Source organism: Diplotaxodon limnothrissa, linkage group LG13 (assembly GCF_057381915.1).
Source record: "Diplotaxodon limnothrissa isolate DT_005_m linkage group LG13, D_limnothrissa_male_GT1.1, whole genome shotgun sequence".
NCBI lineage: Eukaryota > Metazoa > Chordata > Actinopteri > Cichliformes > Cichlidae > Diplotaxodon > Diplotaxodon limnothrissa.
The window spans coordinates 28,190,376-28,207,974 of NC_140608.1; the positions used below are offsets into that span (position 1 = coordinate 28,190,376).

The window sequence follows — 17,599 nt, forward strand, 5'->3', positions numbered from 1 at the left end:
ACACTTTTTAAGTTACGCATCAAAACTGATGTAGTGAATTACTGACTCAGTGTGTCTAGAGACAGGTCTACCTGTAATCCCGGGGCTAGAAGGGTTAGAGGAGGGTTTGGCCCCCTCAAGCAGCAGTTCAGCCCCTTTAGAAAGGGGGCCATCAATAAACATGTCTCCGTCATCTACATCTTCACACACACCTCCAATTTGAAGGAAATGAAGTTCTCCACCTTCAGGAGAGCAGAAACAAAAAAAACATTAGAAAAAGATACTCTAAAAAGAACCTCCAGTTTTTCAGAAATATTAATCCTTATTCAGGAGATTTTATGTTGTTTCATATAATAAATTCATATTAAATTATTGTTATTTTGTTCTAATAATAAATAAATATAGACACTGGTAGTAATTTCACAGTGAAATTGTTCAGACAAAAAAATTCGAAGAACTTCTAAGAAAATTCTAACTGTCATTTAGCAATTTGAAAATTGTCTTAAATAATATGAAAAGGAAACAAAATGGTCTAATTTTTGTCCTGGTAATGCTTCAACTTTTTCATAACATTATGAAAGGCCACATAAGACGACCTTCTGCTCTCAGACAAACGCCTCTGGTTGTGAGCACATAACCCTAAACCACCAGCAACTCAACCTTCTATTTCCAAGGGGCAGCCAATCAGCAAGTAGATCTTAAAGGATGGACCTTCAAGGGTAAACAGATAAAACAGCTTGCTTCATCCTTTGTTATTATTATGCAAAATGTGTTTAAGTGGCATAAAGATTAAATAAGTTGTTTTTCAATTAAACTCATGGAAGGAATGGTGTCTCAGGTCATTATGGATCACTGAAATCAATCTCGGACACCTATGATCATTAGTTTGCCAGGTGAGCCCAGTTAAAGGAAAAACTACTAAAGAAGGATGTTCCACATTATTAAGCAGACCAGCATTTTCAAGCAATATGGGAAAGAAAAAGGATCTCTCTGCTGCTAAAAAAGTGAAATAGTTGAATGCCTTGGACACGTTAATGTTCATGTAACGTTAGATATTTCACAAAAACATAAGCGTAATCACTATGATGTTAGGAGATTTGTGGCTGAATCAGAGCACACATGGGTTCATGCAGATAAAGGTACAATGAGGAAGGTTTCTGCCAGGCAAATACATCAGATTAAGAGAGCAGCTGCTAAAAGGCCATTACAAAGCAGCAAACAGATATTTTTGAAGCTGCTGCCGCCTCTGGAGCCCCGCAAAAGTCAAGGTGTAGGATCCTCCAGAGACTTGTGAGTTGTGCATAAATCTTCTATTTGGTCAACCCTAACCAATGCTCACAAGCAGAAATGGCTGCAGTGGGGCCCAGAACTACATGAAGACTAGTTTTCAAACAGTCTTGTTCACTGATGGGTGCAGTGCAACCCTGGGTGGTCCAGATGAATGGAGTCGTGGATGGTTGGTGGACAGCCACCATGTCCCAACAAGGCTGCAACATCAGCAAGGATGTGGTGAAGTCATGTTTTGGGTCGGAATCACGAGGAGAGAGCTGGTTGGCCCTTTAGGGTCCCTGAAGGTGTGAAAATGACCTCTGCAAAGTATGTAGAGTTTCTGACTGACCACTTTCTTCCATGGTAGAAAAAGAAGAACCGTGCTTTCCGCAACAAAATCATCCTCATGCAAGACAATGCACCATCTCATGCTGCAAGGAATACCTCTGCATCATTGACTGCTATCAGCCTAAAAGGAGAGAAACTCATGGTGTGGCCCCCATCCTCCTCTAACCGCAATCCTATTGAGAACCTTTGAGGCATTCTCAAGCAAAAAACTATGAGGGTGAGAGGCAGTTCACATCCAAACAGCAGCTCTGGGAGGCTATTCTGACATCCTGCGACGACATTCAAATAGAAACTCTCCAAAAACTCACAAGTTTCATGGATGCAAGAACTGTGAAACTGCTATCAAATAAGGGTTCCTATGTTAATATGTAACTTGCCCTGTTAAGATGTTTTTGATTAAAAAAAAAACTTGATTTCTCTAAATATGAACTCCTAATGCTGCAGATTCAACAAATGACCATTTTCAATTCTCTACAATCTTTAAAGTGTTTTGAAACTGTGTGCTTAATAATATGGAACAGTGCATTTTAAGTTTTTTATTTTTGAAAAACATACCGTTCTCATTGGGAGGTTTGTTCAGTAACATTTGAATTACACTAATGGTTGATGACTCAAAAATTATGCTGACTGTCATTTGAATTGACTATTTCAGAAAATCAGAGAAAAATATCATTAGCAAAATAATTTGGAAGACAGTGTACTTATATATATTTTCAAGAACAAGGTCTATGTGCACAACTGTAATGACTACGGGGGGATAAGGGATAAGGAGCTACATCATGAAGAAATAATCATAACTTGCATCTCTCAGGGAGCAAGAACATGAGGGGAAACAGCACCTTTGCATGGTTCTGGCTCATTCTCAGCTAATTCATTAACATACTCCTTGTGGTTAGTCTAGCTCGCTGCAGGTACATTGACAGGTTTCTCCTTGCCTTTGGAGTTGGATGAAGATTACCTGTGAGTCAATCGAGCAATCTGTCTTAAAGATATGAATAGGCATCTTCAGCCAGGACACAGAGGGACATGACATCCCATACTATATTTGCTGCACTGAGTAAGTTCAATGAAAGGGAATTACCTACAACAGATCAACAGTATCTAAAAATCATGTATTTAAGAGATAGGAAAATAAATCAAGATGAGCTGACAGTATAACTGCCTCTTTGTTACACCACCATAACAACCCTCTCAACCCTGCTTCCCCGTGATTTAACACCGCGGGTGTGATTTGCAGATGCCGTGCAGGTGCGTCCATGCGGCACCACAGACCACGCCCCACCACACATACCTACATTCAACACAGAATGGAACACCATGGATTGGCCTACCTACAGATCCTAGACCTCAAATAGTGTGGGATCATCTACATAGACAACAGAACAAAATCAAGCCAACATCCAAAGAAGAGCTTTGGAAAGTACTTCAAGAACCCTGAAGACTACTTAAAGAAATGACAAGAAGGCGTGCCTAAAGAATAAAAGACAACCATACTACAACATACAAATACTGACTTTTAAGCTCTTGAGAATTCTTTTTTATTTTTGTTTCAATAAATCACTGCACCAATGTCCCATTTTCCTTGTAGAATATAACGAAATCATACGTGGCTTAAGACTTTTGCAGTATAGCATTCCATTACACTGTTTAACTTCTTCATGTGTATTCACTGAAGACAAAGGTTTTCACGCAAAGAGCTGGATTTCAACCTAAATCTGTGTTTGCTGGTTCATTAGTCCCACCGTATATATTACACAAGAAAAAGAAAATAAACAAATGCTGGAATCTTTCTAGTCAACAGCTTTTAAACAAACCAATGAGTCACTCGATGACATCTTCCATCATTGTTATGAACACAGTGTTGTTTCACTAGTTATGCAAAATGTCCTTTCATTCAAGAAATAATACTGCATCATGTAGAGAATAAAACATTAAAAAAAATTTATGTTATATTTTTCAAAAATCACAGTCCAATTATTTCATAAAATAATTCAACTACTTAAAATAAAACAAGAGAAACCGAGTAAGGATGTTGGGGTTCTTCCTGGTGGATGAGGGGGTTTCTTCTTTCTTCACTTTAGGGTCAGGGAACGGGTCCTGACTGTCATCTGCGAGTGGCAGTTCAACCTGGAGACTCTGTTGTCCTGCTGGGAGACTTTGATGCTCACGTGGGTAACGACAGCGAGACCTGGAGGGGCGATTAGGAGGAACGGCCTCCCTGATCTGAACCCGAGCGGTGCTTTGTTATTGGACTTCTGTGCAAATCACAATTTGGCGATAACATACACCTTGTTCAAACATAAGAGTGTCCATAAGTGCACATGGCACCAGGACGCTCTAGGCTGCAGATCGATGATTGATTTTTGTAATTGTATCACCATACCTGCGACCATATGTTCTGGACACTCAGGTAAAGAGAGGGGCTGAGCTGTCAGCTGATCACCACCTGGTGTTGAGTTGGATCAGGTGGCAGGGGAGGACGCTGGACAGACCCGGGGCACCTAAACGCGTAGTGAGGGTGTGCTGGGAACGTCTAGCAGAGGCCCCAGTCCGTGAGATCTTCAACACATACCTCCGGCAGAGCTTCAACAGCATTCCGAGGGAGACTGGGGACATTGAGTCCAAATGGACCATGTTCAGCATCTCCATTGCCGAAGCTGCTGCATTGAGCTGCGGCCGCACGGTGGTTGGTGCCTGTCATAGTGGTAACCCCCGAACCAAATGGTGGACACCAGAGGTGAAGCGAGCCACCAGGCTGAAGAAGTCCTATCGGGCTTGGTTAGCCTGTGGGACTCCGGAGGCAGCAGACAGTTATTGACAGGCAAAGCGGAATGCGGCTCGGGCAGTGGCTGAAACAAAAACTCGGGTGTGGGAGGAGTTTGGAGAGGCCATGGAAAAAGTGCACTGCACTGTGTATAGTGCTGGTGGAGCGCTGCTGACATCGACTGAGAAAATTGTCAGGCGGTGGAAGGAATACTTCAAGGACCTCCTTAGTCCCATTGACATGTCTTCCGAGGAGGAAGCAGAGTCTGTGGATGAGGGGGGTGACCCACCAATTTCTGGGGGCGAGGTCACTAAGGCAGTTAAACAAGTCCTTGGTGGCAGAGCCCCTGGTGTGGATGAGGTCCGCCCCGAGTTCCTGAAGGCTCTGGACGTTATAGGGCTGTCCTGGTTGACATGCCTCTACAATGTTGCGTGGAGATCAGGGGCAATAACCCTGGACTGGATGGTGGTCCCCATTTTTAAGAAGGGGGACCGGAGGGTGTGTTCCAACTACAGGGGGATCACACTCCTCAGCCTCCCTGGGAAAGTCTATGCCAGGGTGCTGGAAAGGAGAGTTTGTCCGCTAGTTGAACCTCAGATACAGGAGGAACAATGCGGTTTTCGTCCTGGTCGCGGGACACTGGACCAGCTCTTTATACTCCCTAGGATACTTGGGGGGTGTTTTGTGGACTTTGAGAAGGCATTCGACCGTGTCCCTCAGGGTGTCCTGTGGGAGGTGCTACGGGAGTATGGGGTGTCTGGCCCATTGCTACGGGCCATCCGATCCCTATACAACCGTTGCAAGAGCTTGGTTCGCAATGTCAGCAATAAGTCGGACTCGTTCCCGGTGGGTGATGGGCTCCGCCAGGGCTGCCCTTTGTCACTGATTCTGTTCATAATTTTTATGGACAAGATTTCTAGGCGCAGCCAAGTGGCGGAGGGCATTCACTTTGGTGGCCTCAGAATCTCATCTCTGCTTCTCGCAGATGATGTGGTTCTGTTGGCTTCATCGGGTGGGGGCCTCCAGCTTGCACTGGAATAGTTCGCAGCCGAGTGTGAAGCAGCGGGAATGAGGATCAGCACCCCCAAATCTGAGGCCATGGTTCTCAGCCAAAAAAGGGTGGAGTGCCCACTCCGGGTCAGGGATGAGTTCCTGCCCCAAGGGGAGGAGTTCAAGTATCTCGGGGTCTTGTTCGCGAGTGATTGGAGAAGGGAGCCGGAGATCGACAGACGGATTGGTGCTGCGGCCGCAGTGATGCAGACGCTGCACCGGTCCGTCGTGGTGAAGAGGGAGCTGAGCATAAAAGCGAAGCTCTCAATTTACTGGTCAATCTACATCCCTACCCTCACCTATGGCCACGAGCTGAGTGGATAAGCTACAGGAGGTGCCTGGGGAGAGGGAGGTCTGGGCTTCTCTGCTTAGGCTGCTGCCCCCGCGACCCGGCCCCAGATAAAGTGGAAGAAAGTGGATGGATGGATGGATGGATGAGTAAGGAATTTCCAAAGTACTGACATACACATGGCCCAGATTTTATGTTGAGATTACTAATAAGAATCTAACATAAATCCGACCCTTAATTGTTTTATACAGAACACCCATAAACTTTGTGAACAAAAGGGCACTACTTTTACACTAGACTTAATGAGTTATAACATAAAATACATAATATGATGATATAAGTCTAAGAAAATTTGCACACATGAAAGAAAAACTTTCATAAAAAGATAAAGTCTGTTTATTTATTCCATCAGCAGCAATACTGTCAGCAGGGAAATATGCAGAAACAAAAAGAAGGGAAAAACCTACCTTTGGTGCAGGCACAAAGGCGATCTGTCCCAGAGCAATAGGTAACTGAGACAAATGGGTCCGTCTCCTCTGCTGACCCCTCCTTTTTAGGTGGCTCCACCTTAGCTAGGACCTCTAGTGTGGACAGGTCCAGTATCATAATAAACCCAGCCCGTGTGGTTACCACCAGGTGGCCCAGGCCTGTCACCTCCAGCCGCTTGGAGTCTTTGTGGGTGGAGGCAGAGGTGGAGGGACTGGTAACAGTAGTATTGCTGCTGTTGGTAGCTGCTCCACACACAGTCCCAGTTCCAGATTCAGCAGAGCCTGACGGACCTGTTCCAAGCCCAGAAGAGCTATTTTTTGGAGTTGTTGGGAGAGCCTCCTCAGGAGCCTCTTCACTGTCATCTTCCCTGCTGTCAAGCACATCAGGAGGAAGCAAAATAAGGGAGGTAATGGCATCCCGAGAGTCCCAGATCTGCTGTACTTTGATAGGTTCCTCATCCAAGGTGACAATACGGGTGGAATAGTTGAGCTTGTATAGTGCAAGATATCCACCTCCACTCTCATCACTTGGGGACCTTTGCTGCTGCTGGTCTCCTGGGGGAAGGATGAGCGGTGTCTGTGGTGGCGATCCACCTGGGTGGTGGCCTTCCACCCCATTTGCAACTGGATGTAAGGGGTCTGCTTTTCGTTGGCTGCAGAGTGCAGAGTGCAGGCGGTTGAGATTATTAAGAGCTTCTACTTGGTTTGTAGCACTCAGAGACTCAGAGCCACAGGGCTGCAGGGCAACCAGCAGGTGCACACCATCCCAGCAGGGTGTTATCGAGTCCACATAGAGATTCTCCTCCTCGAGCTGTTTGGGCAGCCTCAAGCACTGTACCAGTGCTCCAGGTCGAGGCGGACTGGAGGCTGTTGCTGCAGCCAGTGTGCTCCATTTTTCCATATGCCCATCCAACCCTGCCAGATTGGCAGCATCAGCAAACTGCTGAATATAAGTGATGGGGGGGTCCTGAAGAAGAAGCTGCTCGTGGGTGTCAAACTCCATCTCAATGATTTGTGGCACAGTGAAGCCCTCCTCATGGAGCCCCTTGCTCATTAGGTTATTCATCTGAGCAAAGACTTGTCCTGAGGACTTGTCATCTACTTCTCTGATACTGTACAGCAGAAGCACAGGTATAGTCCTGCGTACAGCTGGAAGAGAAGAGGGGCTAGCAGGTTGGGAACCTGCTAAATTAGAGAAACCCTGCTCTTGTGCTGCAGTTTGAGGATTACAAGTCTCTATCTCCATAGGACCCTGTTCCTGTAGAGGTCCAGGGTGAAAGGGCTCGGTCCCATGAGTCCTAAGTGGACCATCTGCGGTCCTGCGTGTTGTAGCTGTGGTTGTGGTTGTAGGTCGAACCATGGGAACACTGGATGCTGAGCGATAGCTGAGCAGGCCTCCAGCCAACAAGCAAGGAAAGGGAATGTTGTGGTGGTCAGGGGCCTTGTCCTTTGTTTTGGCCTGGTTATGAATCTTAGTTTGGTTTAATGAAGGGTTGGCACCAAGCTCCTCGAGGTCCTTAACAGTATCCTCCAACACACTGGCTACTACCTCCCATTGAAGCTTCTCAGGCTGTTGGAGCACACTCAGTGCCGTCACTCCTAGGCTCACATCCATGCTCTCCCACTGGGACGGCTGGCCTGAAAGAGAAGGGGGGAAAAAATGGTCCAAGTTAGTCTTCGCCAAACTATAACAAAATCAGTAATTCAAACAACATTATTTAAATGAGACTGGGAAATAGGGTTGTAAAAATCTTCCAACCAACAATTGTCAGTCCAATAATCGACGATGGGCAAAATATTCGCAGACTTTTTGATGGGCGGAGCAATGTAATCATGCACGGACTGATTTGTGTGTTAACAATACAGAAGTCCAAACATGGACGAACTAATTTCCCCCAAAAATTAGGGCTGTCAGCGTTAACGCGGTCGTCATGATTAACGCGATTCAAATTTTTAACGCGCTCAACCCATCTAGAGCACAGAATGAATAAACTTTGGACAAACTGCCCGAAATGCGTTGACAGAGACATTTCAGGGATTTTGACTCAGTTTGCACAACAGATGGGTTAACTGATAATTGTGTTAGTCATGATGATGGCGCGTTAACGCTGACAGCCCTAAAAAAAAATATATAAAGTTGCCAATTTGGGATGAAAGAGTTAAACCTAAGGATGTAACCACAGCAGTGTGCCACTTGTGCAGACATATAGTGCGAGCAAAGTACTGAAACACCACAAACTTGCACAGCATGTACGTGTCCACCGCTGAGTATGCTGGGCTATCACCAGCTTCTGCAGCTCCATCAACGAGCATTTCGGTGCACTCTGAGGAGGGCGCATTTGCGCACAGATGAAAGAGGGTGCTGTTAAAACAGCCCTATTATTTTTTCCTGTTGACTGCTCCATCATTATTAGCAAACTCACTCATGGGCAAATGAATAAGTAAATCGCCCTTGTAAAAACGATGGCCGATGGGCTCAGCCTATCGTCGATATATTTGTCCAGTCACCCAACCCTACTGGGAACTTAGTGCACTCATAGTATCTCATGATTGTTATGATTTCAGACTATTAAAACATTCTATTTATTCATTCTATTTATTAAAAAAGAGAAACACTGAACTCCGTGACAATTTTTTGCCCTGAAATATGTACTTTCACTTGGTTTCCCAGCAATTTGCAGAATGTAATAGGCTCCTACTGCCAAAAAATGTACCTAGAAGATGCTTGCTGACAATCATTAAACAACAAAAAGAATATAAAACTTTAAATACCAGATGCTAGACACATGAAATATTTGAAACAAAGTAATATTAGTATCAATGTTAAGTCAAAGTCAAAATAAAAAGAAATATCTAAATGAAACTACAACAATGTCAATAGTTTCTTTGAACTTTTACAAAAAAAAAGGAAGAAAAAAAAAGGAAGTTACAAATGCTTGTACCTGTTACTGACTCTGACCGGGAATGCTCATCACTGTCTGAGTCCTCCAACTGGTCATCACTGGAAAACAACAAGTGAGAAAAATCAAGACTAATATCATAAAACAAAAACTAAGAACCCTGACTGTAAAAACTTACAAATACTAAGTTAAATCCCTCTTTCTTTTTACTTTTATTTTTACATTGTTTATTGTATTTTTTTGGTTTTCTTTATTCTTTTTTTTTTCTCTTTTTTTCCCCCTTTTAAACACTTTCACCTTTTTTCCTCACATAACAGAAAAGCATTACCTCTTGCTAAACTGTCACATTTTATGTCACAGACAAGTCATTATCATCTACTTAAAGCAGAACAAACCAATCAGTTCAAACCTAAGTTCACCACAAAAATCCCAAGAAGCAGATGCCATTATACGCTCAAATTAGTTTCTGATACTGGCTATACATGCTCCCCCCACACTCAACCAGTTAATTTTTGAATATACATTTTGTATAGGGTTTTTATAGATAATTAATTTAATAAATAAACTGTTGAATACAGAATAGAAATGTATGCTGGAGTTTGTCAGGAGAAACATGCTGCAACAAAGAACATTTTCTTCTCAATTTGTATCAGGAACATTCTCTGTACTGGAAATACTATAAAATCCATGAGTCTGAAAGGGCTGGTCAACTCTAAAACATTGTACCCTTATTAATAATTTCAAACACAATATTCCTATAAAATTATCTTTCAAGTTTAAATGAATTAAAATGTGAATGTGTTTTACCTGTCTCCCTCGAGTTTGGGTAAATCGGAGCAGGAGGATGACTCTTCTAACCATGCCAAAGTTGGTCTCCGAGACTCAGTTAGTGCATGCTGGCCCTGCTCACCACTAGACAGGATCAACTGTCTCAGAATGGCTGGGTCATATGGGTTGATGTCAAACTTCAAGTGCACCTGTTGAACACACAGGTACACACTTTTTACCTGGAGTCATAGTCAACAACATAAACAAGACTGCCCTACTCACTCAACTTTTGTCTGCTTATGCTCCAAGCTAAGCAAGTAAGCAATCAAATCATGTAACATGTTGAAAAGAGCCTCAGGAAGTGTATTAGTGTCCTGCTGAGGCTCGTACATAGACTTAGTTATAGTGTGACTTCTTTACAAATCTGATATGGTAACAAAGTAAAACAAAGCTGCTCAACTGTTTCTATGCACCATGTGTATCTGGGAAATTATAACTTAAAAGACGTGCTTTGGGTTGGTAACAAGGATCAGTTACTTTAATCAGCTGCTTTAACCAGACATTTTTGAGTGCCCTTGCTGGCATCATGCCTTTTACCAATAAAGTAGGTCGATGGATTTGTGATATCACTGTTGCATTGCTTTTTGTTCTAAGACCTGGTAGGGCACTATAAAGTGCTGTGTTGTGCATGCATTCCATTGTGCAGGTAAAGAGTCAGCCAGGCAAGGATTGGTTGGTACTCTGACCTTCATCATTTTGGAGACATCCCAGATGCAAATCTTGCCCCTCTTGGTGGCAGCAGCCAGGAACTGTGGGCAGCTGCCAAAACCATAGCAAGCAATCTTGTCTGAACGATCAGGACTGTTTGGAAACTGTGCGGGTGTTGTTGCCAGTGTCACCGACAGTGGGACGTTCTGTGTGTGCTCTCCCTTCACAAATGGACAATTGGGAGAATGCCGCTCATGTTCAGACCTGGGGAGTAATAAAGAAACGCTTGCCATTATAATACAATTATTATGTTGTGAGTAAGATGCATGTGTGTTTATTTAATAATCCACTCACCAAGGTTCGTCTGTTGGTTCCCAACAGACCAGGCACACGCTGCAGGTGAAACACATGGCTCTGTCATCCCCTGATGAGGCAGGCTGCAGGAACACAGTAGGGAGGGGGTTAATTTCACTGACCGCCTACTTTCCCTGCTGATTTTTATTGTAAAGAATGTAGTGTTTGTACAGCACATGTTGTAAAAAATAAATATATATAAAAAATAGTGCTGTCAAAATTATCGCGTTAATTGTTAAGATCAACGCGAAATGTTTAATGCATTAAAAAAATTTAACGCTGATTTTGTTTTTTTATTAATTTCCTGTAATCTAAGACCTTTAAATTCATGAGCACCTCTGGAGGAGGGGGCAACAGTGTGCTATGCTGGCGTTTGGCCTGACAGAAATGATTAGAAGAAGAAGAAGAAGTGACACCATGCTACTATCTAGCTAACACTAGCTAACACACGCAAGCATGGACGAGGGCGGACTTTTGGGTGGAAAGTTTCTCTTTAAGAAGTTGCCTGATGGCTTGTTGGACAAAACGAGAGTAAGATGCACAATTTGCAACGCTGAATTCAAGTACCACAGAAGCAGTTCATCACTGGCGTATCACCTGAGAGCAAAACACCCAACTGAATCCACCTCTACGGGACCTCGCCAGTCTACGCTTCAGGAGTATGGTGCTTGTGGACGAATAACAAAAAATGTGAGAGAAAAGGTAACCAATTCCTTGGTTGTTTGGATAGCTAAAAACTGCCGACCAGTTAGCATAGTAGAAGATGATGGACTGAGAGAAGTCATTCGTGCTGCATCAGGAGATGAGTGTTACAATCTGCCCTCGAGAGGAACCATTGTGTCGAGACTGCACACTTTGTATGGGGACCAGAGGGCTCAGCAGTCCAGCAAGCTTGTGCAAGTAAGGAATGTCGCTCTCACCGGAGACCACTGGACTTCGGTGAACAACGATAATTACTTAAAATATAAAGAATAAAAAAATGTAATTGGAGCCAGGCTATTAATAAAGTAATTGAGATTAATCGCAATTAATAACAGAAAATTGTGAGATTAGTTAGTTAATTTTTTTTAATCTATTGACAGCACTAATAAAAAAACAAACAAACATGAAATCACTACAGATAAAAATGGTGTTAGGTTTTGTATTGTTGATTGTCATTTATGCTTAGAAATATTTAACCATATATGCTTAGAGGTGTATAATCAATTGTGTAGTGATAGGACTGTGATCTTTAGCAGGCTGCAAAGGCTTGGTGTGTATTCCACACTAGAATGCACACCCACAGTCTAGGAACATCAGAGAGGTCCTATCTTCTCTTTGTTGATATATGGTATAGCAAACACACGTATATCTCTTTAAGTATAAGAGCCTTTTGTTTAGATAGATCTGCTAGACGCCTGGCACCAGCTTTGGGGAGTCTTCACAGGGTCACATCTTGACCTCACACAAATCACACCACACACACACACACACACACACACACTCACACAGGCAAGGTACTCTTTGTTTGTATGTAGACGTCATATGTTAATGAACCTATGCATATTCATGTAACCTCAATAAAAGGGCAGTGTTACGGGAGAACGGACGAGAGCAACTGGGGTCAAGCGAAGGAACGGCGCCTGTCCGGTCTCTCCCGTGCACGAGAAACATGAAGAACTTTGCCTACCCGTGTCTTGCTTTGCTGTGTAATTATATTGTCCTCAACGTTCCAGCGAATAGGTTCGAGCTACAAACCTATCAAATGGTGCACTTAAAGTTGTCATAGCTTTAGCTAGTTTGCATTACAAAGCAAATTAACATGGTTATATGGTTGGATGAGTCCATGTGTGTTCCTTTAACTTCATAATCTTGCAGTCAAGTAGAATGTCAACATTTTCCACTAACCATGCAAATCTTCCCTTTGAGTGCTTGCAAATATTGTGATTCATGTGAACCACATGTGTGCATATAACATTGCTCGTCAGAGCTGACAGATGTAAAGGCAGTTTAGAATTCTCACAGAACCCACCTGGTGGTAAAACCCTGCTTGTGCCATTGGATCAGGCTGAGCCCACCTGTACCCAGCATGTGGCCACGATGTGAATGTTTCCCTCCTGTTGGCCTCGCTGTACATCAGGGATCTGCAGAGAACAAGACCTTTTAGAATAATACAAGGCATTCTTGAAATTACACCTGGTATGCTGTTTTGACTACATCGTTGTTGTAGTTTACACTACACCGCATTCCAAATTATTAAGCAAATTATATTTTTCTTTGATTTTCTGAAATTGTCGATTCAAATGACAGTCAGCATAATGTTTGAGTCATCAACCATTAACCCTCTGGCGATCCTTTAAAAAAAAATCACACCTAATACCCTGGGGACCGTTTTCGGCCACGCCCCAAAAAATGCTATAAAAAGATTATATATTCATATTTTTTTCCACTTTAAATTAGCCAATCTTTTAAAACTACTTCTCCCTGAAATATTCATGTAAAGTTTTAATTATATTTCGGGGGTTTTAACCCTTTTAATCGCAGTTTAATTACATGAGCGCACCGTTTTTTTAGCCCCAAAAAACAAAAAAACTAAATATTTTCCAAAAAAAAACATTTGAAGTAATATTTGTTTGTTATTATAATTAGGCCTTTGGATGGTCCAAAGATTGGCACCAAAATTCATTTCGATCCACTTTTATTTTTTTTGCAGGAGCGCATTTCATAAAATGCACACACTATCGGTCCTAATCGACCACGCCCAAAAAAGTGCTATAAAAAATTTATATATTAATATTTTATTCCACTTTAAATTAGCCAATCTTTTAGACCTACTTCTCCTTGAAATATTCATGTCAAGTTTTAATTACATTTCGCGGATTTTAACCCTTTATATCCCGGTTTCGTCACATGAGCGCACTGCTTTTTTTGCCCCAAAAAACATAAAACTTGAATATTTTCCAAAAAAAACCATTTGAGGTAATATTCAATTGTTATTATAATTAGGCCTTTAGATGGACTAAAGATTGGCACCAACATTCATTTCGATCGCCTTTTATTTTTTTTTTCAGGACCAGAAAATGGTCTCCAGGCGGCAAATGCTCCTCCTCTAGGCCGAAATAAGTGCATCTTGCCGGGGTAAGTCGCGACGATTACCGGGGCACGATCACCGGGGACCCCTTTTTCCAGCACACACGCCCGATACCACGTGACAACAAATACGTCATTTCCTGTTGACTAAAAAAAAAAAAAAAGCACCCTCTCACGGTCCTAGGGGCCGAAAATGGTCCCGCCCGATCAGCGGGCGAAGCCGCTGCTGCACGCCGGAAATGAGGCTTCATTTCCCGCAGGTCTCTCTAAGCAGCCCACTGTTTTCCAGCAGGGGTCAAATGTGGAGCAAGGGCGCCACCTGGTGGACAAATAAAAAAATTACAACTCTAAGGCCTCTTCTACAAAACAAAAACGAAACCTAAGCCATCACCCAGATGTTAACGGTAATAATTCTGCAGTGAAAAATAGCGTTTATAATGGAAGTCAATGGGCCGAAAACGGTCCCCAGGGTTTGAGGTGTGGGGATTTTTGCTGCTCAGCCATTTTAGGCTGATTTAAGAAATTCACACTGAAATATTAAAATTGACAGAAAAAAAACTATCCTTTGGCAAATTTGGTTATATTCCACTGAACACAGTGGAAATGGCATGCATTTAAAACATGAAAGTGGCACAAAAAGGGCCCAGGATAGCCGGAGGGTTAAGAGTATAATTCAAATGTTACTGAACAAAACTCCCAATGAAAACAGTACGTTTTTCAAAAATAAAAAACTTAAAATGCACTGTTCCAAGTTATTACGCACACAGTTTCAAAACATTTTATAGGTTGTAGAGAATTGAAAATGGTCATTTGTTGAATTGGCAGCATTAGTAAATCAATTTTACTGAAATCAAAAGCTATTTCAAACAAAAACATCTTAACAGGTCAAGTTACATATTAAAATAGGACCCCTTATTTGATAGCAGTTTTACAATTCTTGCATCCATGGAACTTGTGAGTTTTTGGAAAGTTTCTACTTGAATGTCTTTGCAGGATGTCAGAATAGCCTCCCAGAGCTGCTGTTTGGATGTGAACTGCCTCTCACCCTCATAGTTTTTTGCTTGAGGATGCCTCAAAGGTTCTCAATAGGATTAAGGTCAGGGAAGAATGGGGGCCATACCATGAGTTTCTCTCCTTTTAGGCTGATAGCAGCCAATGATGCAGAGGTATTCCTTGTAACTTGAGATGGTGCATTGTCTTGCATGAAGATGGTTTTGTTGCGGAAGGCACAGCTCATCTCTTTCTACCATGGAAGAAAGTGGTCAGTCAGAAACTCTACATACTTTGCAGAGGTCATTTTCACACCTTCAGGGACCTTAAAGGGGCCAACCAGCTCTCTCCCCGTGATTCTGACCCAAAACATGACTTCACCACGTCCTTGCTGACGTTGCAGCCTTGTTGGGACATGGTGGCCATCCACCAAGCATCATCCACTGCATCCATCTGGACCATCTAGGGTTCCACTGCACTCATCATTGAACAGGACTGTTTGAAAATTAGTCTTCAAGTAATTCTGGGCCCCACTGCAGCCGTTTCTGCTTGTGAGCATTGGTTAGGGTTGGCCAAATAGAAGGTTTATGCACAACTGCAAGTCTCTGGAGGATCCTACACTTTGATGTTCGCAGGGCTCCAGAGGCGGCAGCAGCTTCAAATATCTGTTTGCTGCTTTGTAATGGCCTTCTAGCAGCTGCCCCCCTGATGTATTTGTCTGGCAGAAACCTTCATCATTGTACCTTTATCTGCATGAACCCATGTGTGCTCTGATTCAGCCACAAATCTCTTAACATTATGGTGATCATGCTTTCGTGAAATATCTAAGGTTTTCATTACGTGTCCAAGGCATTCAACTATTTCAGGCTTTTCAGCAGCAGCAGAGATCCTTTTTCCTTGCTATATTGCTTGAAAATGCTGATCTGCTTAATAATGTGGAACATCCTTCTTTAGTAGTTTTTCCTTTAGTTGGGCTCAGCTGGCAAACTAATGATCCTAGTTGTCCGAGATTGATTTCAGTGATCCAAAGAGCCCTGACTCACTATTCCATCCATGGGTTTAATTGAAAAACAACTTATTTAATTTTAATGAGACTTAAACACAATTTGCATAGTAATTTGGAACGCAGTGTATGTGTGAAAACTTTGTCATATGTTTAAGTCTCAGAGGGTTAAGTTAAGTGGTTAAGTTGAAAGATAGAGCAGGGATAGCTCAGTAGGTAGAGCACTCGCCCCATGATCAGAAAGTCAGGGGTTCAAATCCACCATTTGCAACCCTGCAGTACCCCTGAGCAAGGTACCGTCTCTACACACTACTCCACAAACTCTTTGTGTTTAAAAAGCTCAATCAAAAACATACTTGCATTATACCTAAAAAATTTATTCTGATTCAAGTGCAAATGACCTGAATATGCACAATGTGACACAAAGCTTACTCTCACCTATCTACAGAGCGCCCAGGGCCCACCCCAAGCTCAGGTCTGGCGCTTGACAAGAGGTAGGAGAGCCTGTCCATGATGGATGAGGCCACAGACAAGGCAGCTACGTTCTGGTTTATCTTCTTCAGCTCGCTGACAATGGCACTAGCCACGAGCTTCAGCACATGGTGGGGAAGATGGAAGGTCACTGTTGCCCACTGAGATCAGAAGCATAGGGGAAGAAAGGAAAGGCAGTTATGAGCATAGTCAAAGGAAAGAGTTGGGTCTATATATAATCATATCTGAAACAAAACAACAGTTAAGCAGCATCAAAATAGAACCATGACTTTGGTGGTCCCATTCGCAACTCGGCCTACACTCTTTTTCACTTCACGATAGCTGTGTGTAAAACAAAAACTTCATGACAACCGTATTGTTGAAGTATCTTTATAAAAATAAAAATAACTAAAACCAAACAGGAATCTTCTCAACTTTGTTTATTGTGCGTTGTCTTTTTGGTAAACTGAACTACAAAAATAAGTGCATTGAGGTGATGACTATGTGTAGTGAGATGTTGACAAACTTTGTTATATTCAGGGTGCACAGTGGTATTCAGTGTTGCTTCAGATAGTGCTGGGATTTAAATTTTTTATTGATAAAACGTGCTATACAAATAAATATTACTCAGTTATTAATTTAATATTGAGCTGTCAGGAAAGTATCTCTTGCCACACATGAGAACCTATAGAGAGCTTGGTGCATTCCTAAAATTGCACATGGGTACAAAGAATGGAGCTGTAGCAACAGCTCTTAGTAGTCTGTGGCAGTAGCAGATAGCAATCGGCCTATTTGGGTTTACGGTTTTATGTTTCAGAGTGCTAAACTCAAAGTGTTGTTTAAAGTTCATGTTTGAAATGAGCCATTTCAAATGTTATTGGTGGTTTACATTGATCCTTAAATTTCTATATACCACTGCTGCATTTGGGGATTTAAAAGAAAATAATAGTTTAGTAGACTATCCGGTTGTTCAGTGATGACGCGACGAATCCTACTTCCGGGTCTAAAGTAGTCTGCGTTTAATATGGCTTTTGTGTTGTTAACATGTTTAATGTTATGTATTTTCTTCTATTTGATCTCAAAAAGCTCCTAAAACAGTCAGTAATCCCTGTTGACCTCCCTCGGCTTTTATTACCACTAATCATTTAT

The 17,599-nt window shown here is 42.4% G+C and overlaps 1 protein-coding gene across 4 annotated transcripts in view; it reads right to left on the reverse strand.

The window, feature by feature from the left end:
• The window catches only part of birc6 (baculoviral IAP repeat containing 6), a 136,615-nt gene that overhangs the window by 90,331 nt on the left and 28,685 nt on the right, over window positions 1–17,599 (reverse strand). For all 4 annotated transcript variants that reach the window (XM_085368954.1, XM_085368955.1, XM_085368953.1 and 1 more), the window contains exons 4-11: window positions 16,418–16,611; window positions 12,929–13,040; window positions 10,918–11,000; window positions 10,602–10,827; window positions 9,895–10,064; window positions 9,130–9,188; window positions 6,167–7,825; window positions 72–221 (exon numbers count right to left, since the gene is read on the reverse strand). In XM_085368954.1, coding sequence (XP_085225080.1) covers window positions 72–221; window positions 6,167–7,825; window positions 9,130–9,188; window positions 9,895–10,064; window positions 10,602–10,827; window positions 10,918–11,000; window positions 12,929–13,040; window positions 16,418–16,611 — 2,653 coding nt within the window. The remainder of the gene's footprint in view (window positions 1–71; window positions 222–6,166; window positions 7,826–9,129; window positions 9,189–9,894; window positions 10,065–10,601; window positions 10,828–10,917; window positions 11,001–12,928; window positions 13,041–16,417; window positions 16,612–17,599) is intronic.